At 38.1% G+C, this 22,806-nt stretch overlaps 1 protein-coding gene across 1 annotated transcript; it reads right to left on the bottom strand.

Moving 5' to 3' along the window:
* Nucleotides 1-1,136: 1,136 nt before the first annotated feature.
* On the bottom strand, nt 1,137-16,281 carry LOC107601718 (uncharacterized). The gene is made up of 21 exons (XM_016293982.1): nt 16,088-16,281; nt 14,044-14,201; nt 13,526-13,753; nt 11,678-12,013; nt 11,231-11,605; nt 10,057-10,227; nt 9,819-9,976; nt 9,589-9,726; nt 9,275-9,422; nt 7,032-7,165; nt 6,651-6,776; nt 6,280-6,469; nt 6,136-6,201; nt 5,903-6,043; nt 5,763-5,822; nt 3,920-4,030; nt 3,479-3,630; nt 2,512-2,598; nt 2,105-2,251; nt 1,848-2,006; nt 1,137-1,687 (listed from the first exon to the last, which is right to left on the bottom strand). Exons 1-21 carry the CDS (start codon nt 16,279-16,281, stop codon nt 1,529-1,531), a joined length of 3,438 nt encoding a protein of 1,145 aa, XP_016149468.1. The 3' UTR covers nt 1,137-1,528.
* Between the last annotated feature and the right edge of the window lie 6,525 nt (nt 16,282-22,806).

Genomic DNA, 22,806 nt, shown 5'->3' with positions numbered 1-22,806 from the left:
TGATGAAGGTGCTCCACTGTATTCATGAATATGAACAACGACTGAGATGTACTCCAAAAGCAGACACACTTATACAGATAAAAAAAATGTATTGTTCCTTTCCATTTCTTGTTGTTACTCTACATAAACAAACTTTATTGATCCCTAGAGGGACATTCAGGCACAAAATAGCAAGTTTATGTTTGAAGGTTTATGGTATGATGAAGGTGCTCCACTGTATTCATGAATATGAACAACGACTGAGATGTACTCCAAAAGCAGACACACTTAAACAGATAAAAAAAAATATTGTTCCTTTCCATTTCTTGTTGTTACTCTACATAAACAAACTTTATTGATCCCTAGAGGGACATTCAGGCACAAAATAGCAGCTGTATCAAATGTGAATAGCAGAAAAACACCACTAAAATGCAATCAAACAAGACAAAACAATGAGTGCAATCTTACATATGTGTATAAGTATTTGGTAAACAAGACTGTTAAAGTTGCATTCTGAGACACCCGAGAAGTGTCGATGGACTGTCTTGTACTCTTATAGTAAACAGAACAAGATAGAGCTAGTTTATGTGTTGCTGCTTTAAAATATCATCATTATAATTTTGCCCTGAGCATTCTGCTAATTTAAATTTATTTTAAACTCAAAGCTCAGGCCATTATTTAGCTATATATTCTGCAAATGCTTGTCTTTCTTTTTATTTGAGTCATAATCTAATACAATGAGTCTTAACTACTGGGTCTGTTGGATACAGTCGTGGACAGCGGGAAATGACGGTTCTAAACACAAATAAATTAAATGCAATAAATCATATAATTATATGGTCCCATTCCACAGAATTTCCACAGTTATTAACTTCGTAAATCTAGCAAGGTTATATATATATATATATTTATATGTTCATGTTTAAAAATGTAAAGATAAAGTAAATACAGTAAATTTGACATCTTTCTCTTCTTTTGGAAAGGCGTGAAAACGCTATATTGGATTTTTTTCTTTTGCTATTTGAGCAAATTTATAATCATAAATTTATAGTCAATAAGGTAATTGATCAATTTAATTTAGTTGATTCTGTTCAATTTTTTTCTCTTTATTTCTACTGTTCATTTTATGTGACTTTTCTTTTTGTATGACACCGTATTTGTACATTGTCTAAATGTATTTCTTAAAATTTTAAGATTATATTTTCATTCAATTATATTCATTTCATTCATTATATTTTCACTACCTCCTGTATTGTTTAGTTTTTTCTTAAGAAATTGCACCCTGAGGTTGTGCGTCCAATCAAACTGTATGGTATTTTGGTGCAAATTTGTGTCATTTGGTAGAAGCTAGTCAGATTAGGTAGATACCAACATGGTCAAATTCTGTAACATGCCTTTATTCTCGAAAACTACATTAAAACTGGATTAAATAGAGGTTTACCATCCAAGACGATAAGGCCACCAGCTGCCTCACAGCATATAACATGCCTTTGAAAGTTGGATTCATCACTGTCAGAAAGGCAGCACTGTTCAAAGTTAAAATGTCAGTTCATGGAGAAGCAGTGTCTTGGCTTTCTGGGCCATCATTGAGTGACGGGTCAGTGTTGGGGTGGTTGATCTCCAGGCTCTTAGGAGACTCTTTTAGTAGACTCTCGACCTGGCGGAACACTGAAGCCTCTCTGTATTTGCGCAGACGTCCCAAAACTTCCTGCCCAGAAAACAGCACACATCTGTAATCTCAAACTCCGACATGTATTACTTCTGCCACATCAATCTGATCCTACGGCATCTGTTACATCCCTCTGAATTACTTGGCAACAGCTACTGAGAACACGAGGGGCGAATATGGCGAAATAAATCAAACTTACATGCTCTGAAAAAATCCCAGGACTTGGCTTCTGGACTCTTTCCAGTAGAAGACCATTGAGAGCTGTGTCAGATGCCAAATCTTTCAGCCTCTCATCATCTGGACTATCAGTTTGTCCCAGTCTGGCATGGAACAGCTCACTTAGGCCCACCTGTAAAACCTGAAAATGGGGACAGGACATTATGTCAATAAGAAAGACTCTATTAGCACAATCAAGCTGTTCAAGCTGGGTTGGTGTGGAGTGGTTACTTATAGCACCTTGTAGAAGGCTCTTTGAAAGGCAGGAATGGTGTCGGTCCTCATCTGGCCGGTGGAAATGTGTGCAGCACAGTGCATTAGCAGCAGAGAGAGGCCACCCACTGATTGCAATCTCTGACTGCGAACAAACAGAGTCTTCTGTCCCTCCTGAAAACATAGGAACTGCTAAGTGCACAGGGGTTTGTATGACAGAGCACTAAGTATGCTTAACATGAATTAATTATCACTCACCCAGTGACTGACAAATGAGGGCATTTAACCTTAGTGCAACCGAACTAGCCATGAGACCAATTATATCACAGAGAATGTGGTGCTAATTATCACTTCTCAAAGTCTGGTAAATTATTAATAACTTTTCTTTCTTTTTATAGCTGGTTCAATACAAACATGCCTAAGCGCCTAGATACCTGATAATAGAAAGAGTTGCGGAAAGCATTGTTATGGTAGTCGTTGAAAGGAAGAGTAGAAGCCAGTTGAAGGGTTACTGCTGGTATCTAGAATGAAGAAACCAAAGCTGTGAATACACTTAAGGCTGTTTGCGTGTAAGTTTGGAGTCAGTAAGATTGAAAAAAAAATTATAATAATTAATACTTTTGTTCAGCAAGGACACATTACACTGATCAAAAGTGACAGTAAAGACATATAATATATAATTCATCAAAGAAACTTGAAAAAATATATCACGGTTCCTGGAGTAAAGGCTGCTGAAAATTCAGCTTTGCCATCACAGGAATAAATTTACAGTAAGTTCAAATAGTAAAGAGTTATTTCAAACTGTAATAATATTTAACAATATTTGTGTTTTTACTGTATGTTTGATCAAATAAACACATCCAGGTATTGTAAGCATAAGAGACATCTTTCAAAAATATATTTTTAAAAAGCATATTCTCAGCAGTATTTATCTGCCACAAAAACACTCAATAAAGGTGACAGCATTAGAACTGATTCATTTATATTAAATACCAATTTAAAAAAAAAATTTTTTTTTATATAAATAACATAAATAAATAATTTGATGAACATTAATTAACCAAATATTAGATTCTATTCTATAACTGTTGTAAAAAAAATACTTTACATAATATTATTTTGTATATCCCTTTAGAAAAATAAATCGTCAAATGTCACATAACTATCAATGCAGGAACTCAAATGATTTTTTTTTCAACTGGTACTTTTAAATAATCTATCTAACCAATTAAAACTAAGCTGCATATTCAACTCATCATCTTGTTAAAAGATCTAATGTTTTTTTGTCACGCTACTTAAAAATGTAGTTGAATCAGTATTGTAGTTACATTTCGTTAGTTACTCCCAACACTGTCTATGAGAACATAATAGCAAGGGAGAAAAAGACAGACGGATCCAGACCATTTTATGTAAGTGAAGGTGCTGGAGGAGAAACTGTCCATGCTGGTAGAGCAGAAGCTGTCGTGGGTTGAGGGTTTCAGAGCTCACTTGAATCAGCTCTCCCTCACACTCCCACTGGGCATCCATGAAATCCATGAATGACTGGCCTGCACCTGAATGCATGTACAAACACACACCATTTAATGGTGTCAGACTTTGGTGTCAGACTTTGATCACTCTGCATCTTTGCGAACTTTAACAAAAAATAAAGCTGTTAATTAATTACATCACCACATGAGTAATAAGTTATAACACTGCTAAAAATAAAGCTCCAGTTATATTCCCACACTGACATGTACATGATGTTTTTCATGGCTTTAAGTCATCTGTTGCTACACTAATGACTTTGCAGCTCTGATGAGTTCAGATTGCACGCTTCAGTGGTGATAATTAGAGCCTGACCTGAAGGCTGGAGAAGGCCTCTTTCTCTGGCACTATCCCTGAGCTGTTGCTCCACTTCCTTCATCAGCTGGAAGAGAGGAGATAGTGCTACTAGTCTGGACCAGTCTTCCTCTGCAACACCATAAAACAAATACAGAACACCAATACAGGAAAATCACATAAAAATTGTTTTATTGCTGTCATGTTTCTTAGCATTTACTTATACTTAGATTTTTTTTTTGATTTTCTGAAGAAAATGTGAGTGGTTCTTTCCAGCTCAAAATTTGCCATCACAATGCTAAGTTACTAAAATGTGGTTCCTAACACGTTCTGAGTGGTTTTTAGTATGTTGCCCATACTCTAATACTAATACTCAGGCCCTAGAAATGACTCCTTTTTTCAATGTTTGTTTTGGGGGTCATTTTTCTGCACTCAAAAATTGGAATTTGCAGCAAAAGAAGGTTAATTGTCTATTGAGCCGGCAGCCATATCACCCTGTACCCCAAGCCTGGTTTCCCACTGAAGCTAAGTAGGGCTGAGCCTGGTCAGTACCTGGATGGGAGACCTCCTTGGAAAACTAGGTTGCTGCTGGAAGAGGTGTTAGTGAGGCCAGCAAGGGGTGCTCACCCTGTGGTCTGTGTGGGTCCTAACGCCCCAGTATAGTGACGGGGACACTATACTGTCAACAAGCACCGTCCTTCGGATGAGACGTTAAACCGAGGTCCTGACTCTCTGTGGTCATTAAAAATCCTAGGATTTCTTTCGAAAAGAGTAGAGGTGTGACCTTGGCATCCTGGCCAAATTTGCCCATTGGCCTCTGATCATCATGGCCTCCTAACAATCCCCATATCTGCTAATTGGCTTCATCACTCTGTCTCCTCTCCACCAATAAGCTGGTGTGTGGTGGGCGTTCTGGCGCACTATGGCTGCCGTCGCATCATCCAGGTGGATGCTGCACACTGGTGGTGGATGAGGAGATACCCCCTGACAATGTAAAGCGCTTTGAGTGCCTAGAAAAGCGCTATATAAATGTAATGAATTAATTAATTATTGTCAATAGTGTAGTTTATGTACAAACACAGTTTAACCAGAAACCAGCTTTCTTTTGGTCAACATGGCGAATCAGTGTGAATAACCTGAACCCGTAAAATCTGCATGGGGAAATCTTTCGCCATGGATTACTATTGAAATGATTGGATTTTACGTGTGAAAACTGGCCGAACAACAGTACATGTGACCACACCTTAAGTCTGAATGCTTTGAAAAAGTAAGAATACACTGCTCCCCAATAAACAGCACGATTTAAGGTATAATTCATGTCTGTAGAAAAAAATGGTAGCACTGCAGTAATCAACTCTGGACCAGACCAGACTCAGTCTCAAGTCCAAGTCCAAATCTATCAGGAGCATTTGGACCCGGCTTGGACTTGGACTCAAATGAGCTGTTCTCGACTTGTCATAAAAAATATGGTCTTAGAATCAGACTTGAGATGGACTTGAATCTGAGTCCGGTCGTGTCCAGACTTGAGTACTACAACACTGACAAATGGTGCAATTAATGAAGTTTAAAATCTAGTATTAGGGATGTGAACATACTCTAAGTGTAAGCAAGTATAGGAAACAAAATTATTATAGTACCTAAGTATAATATATACTCCATAAGTTTATAAATTGTGATGGCTGCCTTAGAAAACATGCTAATAGCCCCAATAACACCTTGAGTCATGTGTTAAAGCAATGTAACAAATCACGTTTTTGCATCAGTGTGCTCCTGTGGTTCAAATGTGACCTTCATGGTTAAAAGAACCTACGAGTCTTAAACATACACTGGTTCAGCTCAAAGCTCTCAAGTAAAACACTCTGACCTGCTAGCTGTGGGATACTGATGTGTGCGGACAGACCAGGTTCCTGGAGAGATTGGACATCTGAATGGAACAAGAGAGAACATCATGTTGTGATCTGAAATGAGGATGCTGGTAACATCTCAGACTTAAGACACCCTCACCCTGGCTGTGGTTCAGCTGTGTTTTTTCCTGGCTTTTCTGAGTGTAAGATGGGTTTGACAGAGGAAGAGAGGGCACCGTGGCATTCTGTTCACTTGAAGACTGAGCCTTCATTTGATCTTTAAAGGACTGAGTTGAGACACCTAGAGCAGCAGGAGACACAAACACACAAATGAAATTCTACAGGCTGACAACCAGAATCTCACTATTTATTGTTTTGTGCATTGAAAAATACCTTTCACAACAGACACAGATTCGGTCCACGCTCTGGAAGCACTGTCTCGCCCGAACACCTGCTTCCCTTTTGAGAAACATTTTGCAACTGAAATAAAAGCATGATTAACTTTTCTGTAATAAGGCATAAATGAGGTTATTGTACCAGAGCTCTGCTGCCGCTGTGTGCTGGTCGACTGGCCAAGTGCTTTGGTTTCCTCCAACAGCTGAATAAGTCGTTCAAGCCGAGGAAAGACTTTCTGCTGAGTCATGGCTATTACTTTCAGAGGGTTTCTAACACCCTTGGGCTGCAGCACGCCAAAATCCTTAAACCAGAATGTGCCAGAAACCAAAGACTAGGAAAAGAATCAATTCAGTAGACTGTCAGGGGAAAAGGTGGAATAAAGTTTGCTAAAGCGTTCCTACTTGTCCCAAATAGATACCAAACGGCTCTAAGGTAAACCAAGGACATCACTACACAATTATCAGTCAGTGTCATGAGCCTATATTGCATGTCTGGCCTCCGGCACGTGTTACCTGCGCAATGTCAGCACGCAGCTGGCAGACCTGACGAGCACAGTGGAGAGACGAAAGTGCAGCATCCAGCTCTGCTTGTCTCTGCATTAATTGCTCCCACAGATCCTTCTCCCTCAGTTTCCCATCCTGTGAGAATCAAAATACACTGTGTTATTCATCCCAGACCACACTCCATCAAACTGGAAAATGGACAGTGCAAAGCCAGAATATTGGCGATCGCACCAATAGTCATGCGAAGGATATCAAGCTTCCAATGTATCGATCTGCTCATTCAGCTGTTTAACGAAGTAGTAATGAGCTCAACAGACTGTTGTCAGCATTGTATTTTTCTGTCTGAGGGTGAGAGTGTGTTTTTATGTTTCAATATGAAAACAAGCTGACCAGATGCTGCGTTTCCTGTGCCGACAGCCGATCCCGGTCCCTCTGCAGTCTCTCAATGGACACACTCACTCGGTTCAGCACGGCCTTAAGCTCGGTGTGCCAGTAACACTGCTGCTCCCACTCCTCCTCATCTCCTTAAAGAAAAAGTTCACACCGAGATGAATACTTTGTCATTACTTATTAACTATCTTGTCATTCCAAACCCTAAAGCTGTTATCTGAAACAAAATTGAGGACAAAACATTTTTCCAAACAATGATAGTTAATAGTCACCTCTGTTAAGCCAACAAACTCACAATGCAATATGTAACTATGTTAAATTTTGGAAAACTGATGGGTAATTAATTTACATTTTACATTTACATTTAGACATTTAGCAGACGCTTTTATCCAAAGTGACTTACAAATGAGGACAATGGAAGCAATCAAAATCAAGAAAAGAGCAATGATATGCAAGTGTTATAACAAGTCTCAGTCAGCTTAATGCAGTACATGTAGCAATTTTTTTTTTTAAATCATATAATAAATAAAAAGAAAACAGATAGAACAGAAAAAGTATAGAGCAAGCTAGTGCTAGAGGCCTTTTTTGCTTTTGTTAATTGTATAATAAATAAAAAGAAAACAAAGATAAAATACAAAAAGATTAGAGAAGAAAATGTTGTTGTTTTTTTATTAAATTTGTATGATCTTATCTGTATGTTTTCTTATGATCTAATTAGGCACTAGTGATGGTTAGGTTCAGAGGTTCATGTTTTTTTTTGTAAAAATTGTACATACGAATTACATTGTAAAATAGTTACGTTTTCTAATGAGACTGGGTTGGTTAAGCTCCAAACATTGGCATCAAAAAGCACTATGAAATTGGTCCATGTGACTCATATGCCATATTATAAAGTCATATGATAGCTTTATGTGAACAACACTAACATTAAGTAACTCATTGATAATCTTCTCTTCCAGTGAGCTGTTCACTCGAGAACTGCTGTGAACGGATCATTGAATCTTGAACTCAAGAACCGGATCAGAGAAGGAATCATTATTTTAAACGATTTGTGATCCTGATCTTGTTCACAAATCAGACTGAACAATTTGATAACAACTGATGAACAAATTAAGATTGATTTGTTCACAAAAATCAGAGTATGACTCAATAGTTCAGAGCTTTGATTCTTGAGTTTACTGCTTACTGGAGGGGAAGATTATCAGTGAATAATGACATATAATTTGCAGGGGGGGGTTGTCTTAATTTTTGCATTTGAGCAGCCATACTACTTTGTTCTATACTACTTTGTTGTATAGAAAAGACCTGTGTGAAGATTCTTCAAATTCTAAATTTTTTTGTTGTATGTAAGCAAGACATGAAGGTGAGCAAATAAAAACAGAACTGTAAATATTGAGTGAACTATCTCTTTAACATAAACAGATAAGTTGTCAAATAAGTTGTCAAAAGCAGTCTCTTACTTATAGAAGTCTCAGTCTCAGTTTCAGTCTCTTACAGTCTCAGTTTCTTTCTTATAGCAGTCTATATTTTATACACTACTGTTCAAAAGTTTGGGGTCAGTAAGATTTATTTTTTGAAAGAAATTCATTCATTCAGCAAGAATGCACCAAATTGATCAAAAGTGACAGTAAAGACATTTATGTTACAAAAGATTTGTATTGCAAAATAATTCAGTAACACTTAATTTTAAGGACCGATTCTCACTATTAACCAGCATGCATATTACTAGTTAGTAGTTAATATTAATAGTTAGTTAACAGTGAGACCTTCAAATAAAGTGTGACCATAAATTCTGTTCTTTTTAACTTTTTATTCATCAAGGAATCCTGAAAAAATATTATCATGGTTTCCACAAAAATATTAAGCAGCACAACTGTTGCACAGCACTGATAATAAAACAAAATATTTCTTGAGCACCAAATCAGCATATTAGAATGATTTCTGAAGGATCATGTGACACTGAAGACCAGCTGCTGAGAATTTAGCTTTGCTGTCACAGTCACAGTATATTCTAATATATTAGAATATAACATTTTAAATTGCAATAATAATCACAATATTACTGATTTTACAGTTTGTTTGTCAAATAATAGCAGTCTTAGTGAGAATCAGAGACTTTATTCTTTCTAAAACATTCTAAAACAAAAAAAATCTTACCGACCTCAAATTATGAGTTCTATGTATTGAATCTTTAAAGCGTAGCCGTTTGCACTCTCAGTGGGAGTATGAGTGCGAGGACTGACCTCCTGTGAGAGTGTGTAACACATGGGCTGGTAGGAACAGCGATAACTCTGAGTTCTGGAGAGCTTTTCTCTGGGCCTCACACTGAGCACTTTCCTGAATCTCAGCGGCGGTCTCCCTGAGCTGCCTGTCTGTGTCCATCCAGTCTATCTGTTTCACGAACACACATGAACATGCACAGAATCTCATTCAGGATGCAGGGATGGTGGAAACGCTTCCCATCACACTCACAAAAATTTAAATAGATACTTGGTCCAAAGACTTGCATTTTAAATAGGCCACAGAGCGTAGTGACATCTCTGTGGCGTCAACTCACACAGTCAGACTCATGTATGGATGTGGACAGATGGTGTTTAACGGCTCTGTCAAAATCTCCCACCATCTCCTCTTCCTTCAGTGTCTGCTCATGCCAGTAATTGCCCTGTACACTGCTCTCCTTCTGGAGGGCTTCCACCTGAGGTGAACAAACACACATTTGCACGCATATAAACACCCTCGAGCCAAATGAGCTTTTATGCGGCTGTGATTTAGTTCAACTTCGCTCACTGTGACACTGTCTGGGTTTTCTCCTAACGTCAGAATCTGGGACACAGTTACAGGAACCACAGTCCGTTTCCAAACATCCAGACTGGCCCCCACAACCGGAGCCAGCACCCCTGTCACTGGATCCACCGTCTGCGCTCCAAAATGTATGGGAACTAGCCCTGAGAGTCATAATATACTCTAGGTTAACATCTAGAGATTAATGTAACAGGATTTGGACATTACTAGTAACCTCCATTACCTTTACCATCTGCATCCTCCATGGTTCCTGCCAGGGGCACCATAGATCCTGACACCCAGTCCAACTGAGCTCCCAGAACTGGGACATGCAAACCCGAGCCTCCAGGGTCAGGATACTCCAACCCGGGGAGAGCTGGCAAGGAGAGCTCAATGCCAGGAAGCTTGATTTCCCCTAAAGGAAGGGAAGAATGCAAGGAGGCAAAATTGCTTTAGCAAAAATTCAGCTTTAATCAGATGGCATTCACTGGAATAAATTATATTCAAAAATATATTAAAATAGAAAAGTGTTCTGTGCTGTTTTTACTGTATTTGATCAAATGAATGCAGCCTTGGTGAGCATCAGAGATTTTTTTAATTTTACCTTATAGCATATCCTAAATTAATATCACTTACCTACATAACCTAATGTTAGTGATATTATAAGAACGATTATATTTGGCATTAAACAGCACTGATATCATAAATGAAAAATAATTAAACTGACAAACACTGTTTGAATCCCATATTAAATGACCCTTCACTAAGCTCCGCTCCCCGTTGCCTACTGTTGCCAACTCACTCAGACAAGCCTTACAGAACATCACACAATAATGAACAGCATGGTTTTCAGTCAAATCTGCTCATAAAATAGTAAAAAGAGATTTGATATTAATATTACATGGACTGGAATGAAATGAAATGTGACACTGCAAAGTATTTTTGTTAGTCATTTTTCTTGAAAGAAATTGTTAAATTATGCAGTGGCTTGATTAAGAACTGCAGAGACAGCAAATCACAATGGAGGAAAATATGTCAACACATTCACAGCCAATAGAAAATAAAAAAGCCTCATTTGAAAGTTATTTCTAAGTGATTCAAGTGAACTTTTTAGTTACTATCCACATCATATTTTTTATCCTTCCCATAACATTTGTTTAACACTATCCAAGCACACAGATTGTCCATAAACATTAGAAAAGGAAATGGTAGACAACAGTTGGCAATCTACATCTGATCAGTTTTTAAGGCAGCTTTTATAGCTATTAAGGCGGAGCCACTGCATCACAATTTTACCAAAGTATCAATAACTGTGATAACAATTTTGTTAGAATGACAATTGTTGCAATAACCTAATTTATATTAATGTGCAGATCTTGCAATGTTTAGATGTTTTGTAGCAAGGAGCTCCTACCCACCCACACTACCGCCATTCTCCACCACACCCCTGGCCTGTTCCTGTAAGGCTTCCAGGCGACTCAGCAGCTGCAACATACAGTGTTGGCTGCTTTTCCAGGCCTGCTCCAGCTCAGATGTTGCTGCCGAGAGTCTGTCCAGGTCACCTTGTGGATCTGCAGCTGCTGAGCTCCACTCCTCACTGAATCCTTGCAGGAGCTCTGCCACCCGCAAGCAAGCGCCCAGAGCCTGGCTGTCCAGCAGAGCCTGGAAACCCCCAGCATGAGGCACCATCTTTCCTCCTCGCACGCTGCCTCCACCAACCCGCACCATCCGGCCACTCAAGGGCTCGATGAAGGACTCGCCTAGGAGAAGCCCCCCAACTGGAAATACAGCCCCTGAACAGAGACACTCATCAATCAGGCTGTTTGAACATACCGAGACATTTTTTCAGCAATCAGAAAATGGACCTGTATGGGGATCAAGACTGACGCCTGTGATGAGCACTAGGTTGCCAGTACGTGGGTCCAGCATGGGACAGCCTATCTGAATAGGCTGCCGCAGATGCAAGATGGGACACGTGTGCACGCCTCCCAAAGGATAAACCAATCCTGTTTGTGGATGGATGGTCACTGCCAGAATAGGCACCAAAACACCAGTGTCACAGTCACACATGGGTCCTCCGAGCACCAGCCTTTGGCCTGAACGAAGCCCCCGTAGTTTGGAAGAAGCATGGATTTCAGCATGGCGGGATGGAGGGTACGGTATGAAAGGCAGCAGGGGTGATTCCCATTTTCCCACCTCACCTAAGAAAGAAAATGCTGGGTTCAATAAAATTTCAATCAACAGTGATACATTTCCAACAGTAGTGGATGGGGCCAATCCAAATGTTAACATATATGTTAAAAATGTTAGAAATGTAAATAAATGTTAATTTTAAAATTTTACAGTATAGCCACAAGATGTGAACAGTGTGTGTGTTAATATGATTTGAATGTGAAAAAATCACTAGCCTTTTCCTAAACTAACCCGTTTGATTCTGAAGTTTGAAGTCTGGAGTTTTTGCCTCAGTGTCATGCCAAAATAAAATGACCAAAATGACCACGTAAAAGGACCATAAAAATGGCTAGAACTTTTTCAGCTCACATAATACACATGTAATAATAATAATAATAATAATAATGTAAGTACTTTTATGAAAAATTTTAAGTTTCACATTTTCACTTTTAAGTAAAAATTACTCCCAATTATTTCTATTGTAAGTACTGTACACTTGAATTAGCAAAAATCAATTAAAAAGTTTTAATCACACTACTATAAATATTAAACTGACAAATGAAAATATTTTATACAAACAAATATTTTATAAATAAAAATTTAAATTAAAATAATGAAAAAAACTAATTAACAAAATATTTTAAACATATATCATTATAATATGTAATATAACACTTAATGTACATAACCTATTAACCTGTAACTAAACTTTTATTAATAATTCAATAAAACTGATATTTGGTATTAATCACCACTGTGATCATATAAGAAAAATCTGTGATCATATTATCAAAATGACAAAAGTTCTGAAAGCTCTTGCACTGTTGCAATGATATCCCATATTAAATTAACCTTTGCTAAGCTCCGCCCCCATGGTTGCTGGTGCTAACCATAGACTGTATAAAAACAGGTGCTAACTAATTCAGATAAGTTTTACAGAACATCAAATAGGAAGGAGCTGGAGACTGAGAATTTCAATAAACGAAATTTGTGGCACAATGTTGATGACCACTTATCCCTCCTTTACTTGGGTTACAGTGGAGCATTTACAATGGAAGTGAATAGTCAAATCTGTAAATGTTGCAATACCGTTTCAAAAGTACAGCAACAAGACGTGAACAATATGCATGGGAATGTGACTTTAGTGAGGAAAAAGTAGTTAGCTTAGTAACTTAACCTAAAATGTTAAATTAAAGTTATATTCGATTTTGCTTCATTGCCATGACAATGTAACATCTAAAATGACAATAAAAATGACAGGAATAACTCTACAGTTCATATAGCCAAATACACAATTTTTAACAAAAAAGAATGTAAGTACTTTTTTTTAATAAAAAGCTGCACATCCTTCAAAAATTGTCCCCTTGTACTTACATCCTAAGCACCTCATTGTAATCTCCTTTTTTTTTTTTTTTTTTTTTAATGAACGAGTTTGAATTATTTTTACTGTAATCAACAATAAGTGCTGTTGATTGAGCTTAACTTGAACTGAACTCAGAATATTCATTTAAATGTACTAACTAGCATACCGAATGACTCACCCACACAAGCATCGGCTGTAAAGACAAGGATGGAGGAAGCAGGATCAAAGCCCACGTTTCCAGCCACAGGCAGTAGTTTGCCAGTCTGGGGGTGCAGGAAGAAGTCCGGGGGAACTGGCATGCTGTGTCCACTGGCCAGTAACATATGGGCATTAGAGTTGGGTTGAATGAGGCCTGTGAGGGGGTTTACATGAACGGCATCACAAGCTCTAACAGATCCATCAGGAGCTGCGGAGGGGAAAAGAGTGAAATCTGTCTGTGTTTCTGCAGACTTTAATCAATCAGTCATGCAAGAGACATGCCAAGTTGAGCCTCAGAAGCTATTTGTCAGGATTTGACCAGCAATGCGTGGGCAATGTTGTAAAATACCTCCACCTAGTGGTGTAGCCAGGCTTTTCAAGTATGGCTATGTTCTATTATATTCCACTAGGCTAGGGGACATGATTGCACAGCCGCTGACTGAAAACAGTGACAACATCAGGTCTGAATTACATGGTTAATATCTGAAAAGGTCTCACCGATGATGTCTTCCCTACTGAGGACTGATCCAGTAGCAGGGCATAATAGCTGTGCTCCAGTGCCCTCTTTAAGCACAACCCAGGCCCCCAGCCTCTGGCTCTCCACTGATACCTTCTCAGTCATCTCATCAGCCAGCACAGCTACCCGCTCCAGAACACTGCAATGCACAACATATACAGTAGGTTATGAATCATGGATTAACATAACATTTAAATAACAATATTAAAGAAGCTATTTATATACTTTAAAGTTTGATATTTTTTAATGAAACAGTAATTTAGTATGAGTTTACTATGGTATTGAAAAAAAAACTAAGGTTAATGAATGCCAACACATTGGGATGAGTGGAGGCTTTGGGCTTTGAAGTGTCCATGTGATATGTGCAATCAGAAGGAGGTGCTGAGGGAGGTGAAGGGCAGGCTGTGCAGAGGCTGGGTAGGTCCAGAGGCATTTAAGTCAGGCCGACATTGATTTTACGGTGGCCTGGCTGTGTCGTGCTCTTCCTGGGCGTCAAGGACACCTTGCTGATGCCCTCTGATGCTTATGTTATCTGATGTGATGCGTGTTGAGCAATGACATCATAGATATGAGGAGAGGCGAAATGTCTAGTTTTTCCCAATGAAACCTACTTTCTTCATATTATGCTAATGCGTAACTCATACTGCATCCAGGCAGACATATCAGATAAAAACAGCACTTTCTAAACAAACAGATCCAGTTTCATCACAGCAGTTACTAAACAGTCAATCCTAAAGATCAGATGTGAAAGTAAATCACAGTTGTGTGCACTCTGAACAAAGCTTTAAGCTACTCACTTCCTTTGTGATTATTGATCTGGAAATGCGATAAGAGGGCTGGGACGAAGATGATATGAGATTCTCCGTTATACAAACCATGTTCTTCCACAAATAATTACAATACAGTCATTGAGAACCCTGAAATTTTGAGTATACAGTCATGTACTTAGCTATCTAAATGAAGCCACACAATAACATTCTACTGCTTTTAGTTAACACTAATGCAAATTACAACAGGTTAATGCAAATTTTACTCCTTTGAGGGGGGAGGGGTCTTGCCTGGATGTAGACTATTTTAAAAACATGACAGCGAAATAAAAGAATGCATCCTATGTGAATAGCCCACCTCGGACAGATCGACAACTTAATTGTAAAACTGTAAATTGTAAAAACCACAGTGAATCTGTAGGCCAGTGATAGACTTCGATGATATGAAATTTTTAAAAAATGCACCGCCATTCAAACGTTTGGGGTCGGTAAGATTTTTAAATGTTTTTGAATGCAGTCTCTTAGAAATCTCTCACCAAGTCTGCATTTATTTGATTAAAAATACAGTAAAAATAGTAATACTGTGAAATGTTATTACAATGTAAATTACCTGTTTTCTATTTGAATATATTTTAAAATGTAATTTATTTCTGTGATGGTGAATTTTCAGCAGTCATTACTCCAGTCTTCAGTGTCACATGATCCTTCAGAAATCATTCTAATATGCTGAATTGGTGCTCTAGAAAAATTGCTTATTATCATCAATGTTTATGTTTAAGAAGTTTTTGCTACTTAATATTTGTATGGAAACAGTCAGGATTCTTTGATGAATGGAAAGTTCAAAAGAACAGCATTTTTTTAAATGTAAAATTTTTGTAACATTATAAATGTCTTCAATTCAATGTCAATTAAATGTCTCCTTGCTGGAAAAAAAATCTTACTGACGAAATACTTTTGAACAGTAGTCTATTCTTCTTAAGTCACTTTTTGTAATGTCCATTCAATGCATTTGTCTGCCACTAAAATGAAATGGGGGCTTCATTTGGGGGATTTTCTAGGCAAATATATAATGTATACGATTAAGTGTGATTAATTTGATTATTATAATATGATTAATTTGATAATATATTTTTAATCAATTGACTTTAATTAACCACTTTTTTGTGGTTGAGGATTTTTCTTTAAGTTTCAAACACATAAACACATAAACAAGCAGAGATAAAACAGACAGATACATATCTGCCTCTCTATGACATACCGTTGCTTAATGTGTTTATCCCAGAGTGAGGTCTGACCCTCAGCCAGCAGTCTCAGAAGCCTCGCGCTCTCTCTCAGTCGCGCTCTGAAGGTCTTCTGCATGGCCTGCTGCGATCTCATCTCCACCCGCAGGATCTGCAGCTGGCTGTCCAGTAGCTGTGTCAGCTGATTGCCCAGTGCTCTTCGTCGCACCATCTCCTGCTCCACCTGCCTCTCCAGACCTTCGGTTTTCCCTCCAAACATCCTCCAGCCAGGGTGGAGCTCTCTCAACTTCCCCAGCACCCCCTGATAGAGCTGCTTCACCTAAACAGGGAGCATGTTTCCATCAATGAAACAAGCTGACAAAGGAATGCTATATTTACAACTCATTTTACAAGTTGATCCACACACTTCGCCCCAGGGAAGTAACAATTCACTGCTGTATCCCACATAGTATGATAGTGAAGCATGAAACAAGAGAGACTGCTAATTACAACTGAGCTTCTCAGTGATGTTATTCAATATGGGTAAATATATTTGAACTTTACGAGGGTGATATTTGAAGCTCATATAGGGGCGGGAAATAGACTGTTGTTCTCATAGAGTCTCACCTCTCCTCTGAGCTGCCCGAGACGTATTGTGACAGACACGCTGTGCTTGAGTAGGATGTCGTAGAAGGTGCTGGAGCTGAAGGCTTCAAGATCCACTTGCTCTTCATAGTCCCAGAATTCATTTGACACCGCTGTGGGCAATGTGAGCACAGTCTGTGGGAATTCTAGCTCTGGACAGAGCCAATACAATACCATAGGACAGCCAAATGTGTCACACCCAATACACCTCCTGACAATCGTTGCATTGAGAGTGAAGAATAATCTTTGGTAACTGTGTATGATGCTGTCTAGGACTCTAAGTGTTTGTCAAACAGAGATATATATGGTTCTGCCAAAACATCAGGGGTATCCTAAACTTGCACTTAAAATAGGTCAGTTTGCTACAGCCATGATGAATGAAGCCTGATATCATTGTGATCTTAAGCAGACAAGGAATCTTGGCAATGGATGTTCAAACGCTACTTGAAGCAAATAAAGAAACAAGCTTTTGAGATCTTGGGGAAATTGGTTTCTCCTTTATTGTGAAGTACAGAGGGATTCCTTGTAATTTGATAATGTTCAAAAAGCATTGGGTGTCATGTCTAAAATCATGTTTGCTCATTTTCAAGCATCCATAGATATTTTTCTGTCTATAGAAAAAAAGTAGCTTTAATTGATCAAATGTTTTCCTTTTGTCTGTTTTTTGGCCATATAATACAAATAATGTTATATTTTATAATATAAAATTAGTTACTTCCTGCCACCAGTAGTATGTTTGTACTTGGGGAAAAATGAAAACAAAATGTATAATTAATAATAATAATAATTTTTATTCAGTCTCAAATAATTCCAAATCTAATCATATTTGGATAACATTTTACAATAAGGTTTGGTCTAAGTTTGAACTATCACAGTTTCCACAAAATATTAAGCAGCACAACTGTTATCAATATTGATAATAAAAATTAATATTTATTCAGCAGCAAATCAGCATAATATAATGATTTCTGAAGGATCATGTGACACTGAAGACTGGAGTAATGATGCTGAAAATTCAGCTTTGACATCACAGAAGAAAGTTATATTATAACATATATTAAAACAGTTGTTTTAAATTAAATTAGTTTATATTTTTTATTACAGTTTTATTAAAATTTGTACTTTTTACTGTCATTTTGAATTTATTAAGTCTCTTTCCAGCCATGGAAAGACACTTCTTTCAAAAACGTTAAAAAAAAAAGAAAAAAGATCAAGTTCATTGTTAGTTCCTAATTGCAACGTGTTAACAATGTTTGTTACTAGTGTATGTGAAGTCTGTGTAATCTTTTAACTCGTATCGAATGTGATGTGGCTGTACATGAGGCATTACGGTCAAGGGGATGAACCTGGTTCGCACAGTGATCTTGTGTAAGGTGGGTCTAATTGTGTAAGAAGGTAGCATATGTAGCCCCTGGTAGTACAAAAAAAGGTTTGCTCATGTGTCTGTGGTTTTTGACGTCAGTGGTTACCTCTCTGCACTGAGTCCTCAGTCAACCCCACCTGCAGGTTTCGATGTGTTTTTTTCACAGCCACCACCCTGGAGCCCTTTGATGAATAGTCGTCCATGTTGTACCTTAGCTGCAGATCACGGTACCTGGCCTGAGCTGGCAGTTTCTCAGGCCAGCCGTACTCCCTGAACAGGATCTGTGAGGACACAGTGTTCATTCGCTTTAATAAGCCAAGCTTTGTTAACCCCAAGGTTTTTGTTAAAGCCTTCCTTAACACTTACCAATATTATGACACACAAGCACAGGATTACTACAGCTCCTACTAAAAGCCCACCGATCATCAGCCAGTCGGGGCGGAGCAGCAGTTGGCGTCTCTGTGCGATGCCCATGCGAGTCAAATGATGTGGGTCAGAAGGGAAGAAGGGTCCAGAGTCATAGCACTCTCCACCTGCAGGCACTACCCGAACATACTGAAAGAACCAAACAATAACATCAATGAATAAATGGACATAGTGGTTGATTTTAACTTTTGGTTTTAACGATTTAAACTTTTTATTTTTTTATGTGAAAGTTTTGAAAACGATTTATCATACCTTGAATTTTATTTTTATTTTTATTTTTTGTTTGTTTGTTTGTTTTTTCCTTGTCTCAGACCAATAATTTCAATCTTCAAATAGGAATAATTGTTAAATATTTAAAATTAAGATAAACTAAACAAAGTGAAATAGAAAATTATTTAAATATTTATTGTGTGAAAATGATTTATTAATCACTTAGATTTTAAAGAGAATTATAATAAAATACAACTGTCATTTTCACAATAACAAGCAAATTTGACCCTAAAAGTTGAGATGAGAGGAAAATATGAGGTGTGATGTGTGAGAAATGAAGAGTTTTATCACTTAGAATAGAATATATATAAATACATTGCTTTTAAAAGAATAAGGTATTACTTTTCTTCAGCAAGGATGCATTATTTGATTAAATGTGACAGTAAAGACATTTATAATGTTACAAAAGATTTCAATTTAAAATAAATGCTGTTCTTCTTAACTTTCTATTCATCGAAGAATCCTGAAAAAGAAAGTATCACGGTTTACACAAAACTATTAAGCAGCACAACTGTTTTTAACATTGATAATTATAACAAATGTTTCTTGAGCACCAAATCAATTAATTAGATTGATTTCTGAAGAACCATGTGACACTGAAGACTGGACTAATGGCTGCTGAAAATTCAGCTTTGATTCACAGGAATAAATGACATTTTGTTATTTTAAATTGTTAAATAAATTAAATAATTTTTCACAATATTACTGTTTTTAATGTATTAATATATGTAAAGCTGTAATTTTACCAAAGTATGAGTGTAAACATATTTAACTGAAACAACTACTTAAATTTAATTTGCATTTAAAACAATTGATTTTAGTTTTTAGTATTTTATTGTTTCATTTATTTAGTATTTAGTAGTACATAATTTTAATAACATGTAACAGTTATCCACCATAACATGAAAATGGATCATAATACCATGTGCCTATGCTGGTGGCTGCTGAGTTTGAAGGTGTATACCCCAGGCTCATGGAGACTTATGGAAAAAAGGGAGTGGGTAGATCGTGCCAGTTCTTGGTCTTGTGCCAGTAATCTGAAGGGTCCCCAGTCAAACGCATAATTAGTGTTGTACAAGCTGTCTCTGTGAAAAAAGCAGGATTCCCTCTGTGACAATGAAAATGGATGGGCTGCAGATGAATCACATTTCAGCATGTACTTACACATCATACTGAGGATAGTGCTGTTGGGTCACGGTAAAGAGAAGAATGTCTCCCGGGTGTAGACATGCTGTTGGGTTCAAGACTCCTCCAGGCCTCATGTCGGACGTATCGAACGCTGATGATTTACTGGACCAATGAGAATCCCAATCTTCCTCTTTGTCTTTGATGTTTCCTAACAAAACATGTCTAATACACTGGTTGTGTGTATACAGTATATAAAACATATTGATGTATTACATACCTCGGTCTGTATCTAGGGGCTCAAAATGGCTGTTGGTTTGCTGGCTGTGGGCCAGAATCAACCTCCTGACCTCCACAGGGACGGCATTAAGCAGACCAAAGAAGCCCGCCTCTGCACAATGGCAAACAGAGAGCAGGCTGCTGATAAACCGTGGTCATGAAACCCTCTCTACTTCCTGCCCTTGTCTCTGGCCACTCACCCCCTGTTTTAACTGTGTACACAGGCCTGGAGAAGTTGAGCTGCACATTGCATTCTAAGCTCCCACGGGAGTCCCAGTGTTTGATGACGGTCTCCAGCATGCTTCTAGACATGCTCACCTTTAAAGAAAACACAAGGGTAGTTTAATGACAAATAGGTCAGAGTGTTATCCTACCGCTGTTTGTGCTAAGCTCTCACTTGTGTGTAAACAGGGCTGTATTACACTCTCAATGTCTTGTGCAAGTCCCTCACATTGTGTACTTTGTTGTAAACGCTATCCAGTCATACTGTGTTTCCTTTCTTTTTTGCAGTTAAGCATCCTATGGATTATGACACTTGAAAGAAGGAATAAAAAAACTCAACTGCATCTCTAATTTTAAACTAAACTAAACTAAACTAAACTAAAGATGATCCAGCAAGGGTCCAGTGATGTCTTTTAGATAGGCCAACACCAGTCTCTCAAATGACTTCATGACCACAGACGTGAGAGCAACAGGTCTGTAGTTTTGTTAAATCCAGTGATTTGGGTTTTTTGGGGGACTGGAATGATAGTGGAGTGTTTGAAGCAGGAGGGAACTTCACACAGCTCCAGAGATCAGTTGAAGATATGTGTAAAGATGAGGGCCAGTTGGTCAGCGCAGACCTTTAAACAGGCAAGTGAAACACCATCTGGGCCTGAAGCTTTCTTAGTCTTCTGTTTTCTGAAGACCCAGTTCACATCCTGTACACAGACCTTAAGCACAGGTTGAATGGTTGGAGAGGAGAGGAGAGGAGAGGGAGGGAGGGGGTTGCAGGGGGGGTAGGTGCATGTGTGAAGTGCAGATCAGAGCGGGTGTGGGGTGTAAGACTGGGCTTTTCAAACTAGTAGTAAAACACATTAAGATCGTCAGCCAGTTGTTGATTCTCCACAGACTGTGGGGGTGATGTGTTGTACTTGGTGATGTTCCTCAGTCCATACTGACGCTGGGTCATTGGCTGAAAGCTGTTTTTTCAGCTTTTTGGAATAGCTTTTTTTAGCCACTCTGATCGCTTTTGTTAGTCTGTTTCTGGCCTGGTTATACAAGATTTTATCCCCACTTCTGTAAGCATCCTCTTTGGCATGACGAAGCTGTTTGAGTAAACCATGGTTTATCATTACTGAATGATAGAAATGTCCTGGTAGGAATGCACATATCCTCACAGAAATTGATATATGAAGTTACAGTATCTGTGAGCTCATCCAGATTGGTGGCTGCAGCTTCAAAAACACTCTAATCAGTGCAGTCGAAGCAGGCTTGTAAATCCGGATCTACTTCATTAGTCCATCAAACTGATTTCAGTTTCTGCCTTTAGGTTGGTATGAGATGAACTAGACAGTGATCAGAGAGCCCCAAAGCTGCCCGTGGGACAGAGTAATGCATCCTTTATTGTGGTGTAACAGTGATCCAATATATTACTGTCTCTGGTGGGACATGTAACATGCTGTCTGTATTTTGGCAGTTTTACGGGAAATATTTGCATTGTTAGAATATCCAAGAATGATTGAAAGAGAGTCTGGGTACTTTTGCTCCATTTTCAGTCCATTTGTTCAGCCAACTGTTGAAGCGCTGCACTCACACACGCGTCTGGAGGAATGTACACATTCACGAGAATGAAAGAATAAAACTCCCGCAGCAAGTAGAATGGTTTACAGTTTATGAACAGTGCCTCTAAATAAAAAAATGTTTGCCTATAAATTGTACTAGACTAAAATTCAAATGGAAACTGAATATATAAAAGCTAATTCAAAATATTAATAAATATAATAACAGTATATAAATAATACTAAAATAGCATTGCATAAAATGATTAAAATGTCCAGATTTTCATGCAGCAAAATTGTATCCATACTGGAAATTCAGTCACGTTAATCAACTAATCATATAAGAATATTATATTTTTGACCAAAAAAAAGAAACTTTGTTTTGGTGTATTTTTTTAAAACAAAAATTTTGAGAGGCTACAATGCTTAAATGCATGCATTAAAATATACCCCTATTACTCCTATCAAAGCAAGAGGTTTTCAAATTAATGTAATACATGGAAAAGTAAGACATGCAGTTTTATCAAGATGTTATGAAACAAATTACATGCATTTTTACTATCTGGGTGAAAAATTAATTTGGCACATTGCTTGTAATGTGTTACCCCAAAACTAGACTACTATGAGGTGGTCATCATGTTTTGGGTCTCCTTCCTAACACCACATCATGACTAGGCCTGACCTGTTGATTAGACTCAGTGTAGAGCAGGTAAAGGCTTCCAGTGCAAACCAGCTGCAGAACTGGACTCAGGATGCTCCGGCACCAGCCCACACACTCAACCCTGTCTGGCTCAGGCCTGGACAGCCCTCTGCAAGTACACAGGCCCAGGGAACCATCATAGCCTTCATACAGCTCAGGAGATGGACATACCTGGGGGGGGGGGGGGGG

Source organism: Sinocyclocheilus grahami, unplaced genomic scaffold (assembly GCF_001515645.1).
Source record: "Sinocyclocheilus grahami isolate Dianchi unplaced genomic scaffold, SAMN03320097.WGS_v1.1 scaffold311.1, whole genome shotgun sequence".
Taxonomy (NCBI): Eukaryota; Metazoa; Chordata; class Actinopteri; order Cypriniformes; family Cyprinidae; genus Sinocyclocheilus; species Sinocyclocheilus grahami.
Note: the sequence above shows the minus strand (reverse complement) of the source record. Positions and strands in the feature narration are given on the sequence as shown.

Coding starts and splice junctions, on each gene's coding strand:
- LOC107601718 (XM_016293982.1), bottom strand. CDS start 16,281: ATGGTGCGACGAAGAGCACTGGGCAATCAGCTGACACAGCTACTGGAC. Junction 14,202..16,087: donor GATAAACACATTAAGCAACG/GTATGTCATAGA, acceptor TGTGCATTGCAG/TGTTCTGGAGCGGGTAGCTG. Junction 6,470..6,650: donor TGCGTGCTGACATTGCGCAG/GTAACACGTGCC, acceptor TTCTTTTCCTAG/TCTTTGGTTTCTGGCACATT.